At 39.1% G+C, this 821-nt stretch overlaps 1 protein-coding gene across 1 annotated transcript; it reads right to left on the bottom strand.

Annotated features, from left to right (window-relative positions):
* Positions 1–6: 6 nt before the first annotated feature.
* On the bottom strand, positions 7–656 carry LOC106106366 (solute carrier family 25 member 35-like). Its single transcript, XM_013286945.1, has 2 exons — positions 416–656; positions 7–243 (listed from the first exon to the last, which is right to left on the bottom strand). Exons 1-2 carry the CDS (start codon positions 573–575, stop codon positions 50–52), a joined length of 354 nt encoding a protein of 117 aa, XP_013142399.1. The 5' UTR covers positions 576–656; the 3' UTR covers positions 7–49.
* Positions 657–821: the final 165 nt, after the last annotated feature.

Here is an 821-nt window from a genome sequence, read left to right as displayed (position 1 = left end):
GTCAGTTTTCTAAAAAACTTAACATACATTATATTTTTAAAAATGTTTGTCAACTTTTTAGAAATTCCTCTAATATTTTAAGTTGGTCCCAACACACCAACAGTAACACAGTGTGAGGGCCTAAACGCAAGTAGTTGGCACCAACTCCCTTGTAGAAGGCCCCTGCGCCTTCTGATCTCAACATCTTGAGAAAACAATCTGCCATGCCACGGTATAGTGTACCTTTATTGTTACTGTCTACAGCTGAAAAAAAGAAACAAAACAGGGTATAAAACCTCCAAAAGTATACAATAACATCAAAACTACGATATTTACGAAACAAACAAGAATATTGAAAGAAATGACATGATATTATATCCAACTAACTGGGAGTGGTATATAAATAAATACCACTTCTAGTTACCGTATTACTTACGTTGATTGGAAAGCCTGGTGGCCATCACGTCGAATGGGTTCAAACAAAAGGTCATCACGACCCCGCCGAGATTTGCGCCAAAAAATGACAGCAGCAGTGGTGAGCTGGCGCAAACGTCGTGATCACGTAACCACTGTTTAGCGTACGCGAAGCTCACCATCTGAGAACTGCTACCCACCGCACCGCGCGGGATTTGAGGGTAAACACCACGGAATAGACCTGAATGTATAAATAAAGAAGAAAAGATTAATTGATACAATGATAGTGAAAAATAAATAATACAGTAATATATTTAAAAAGATTTTTTTTAATAACATAAGGTGGCAAACGCGCAAGCTGCCACCTGTATCCACCGAAATGGAAAGCGACCGCTGCCCATAAACATCAATTGCAGATGCATTGCCTA

The sequence above is a fragment of the Papilio polytes genome, unplaced genomic scaffold (genome assembly GCF_000836215.1).
Source record: "Papilio polytes unplaced genomic scaffold, Ppol_1.0 DF822236.1, whole genome shotgun sequence".
Classification (NCBI taxonomy): Eukaryota; Metazoa; Arthropoda; class Insecta; order Lepidoptera; family Papilionidae; genus Papilio; species Papilio polytes.
The sequence above is the reverse complement of the archived record's forward strand: the minus strand, read 5'-3'. Positions and strand labels throughout refer to the sequence as shown.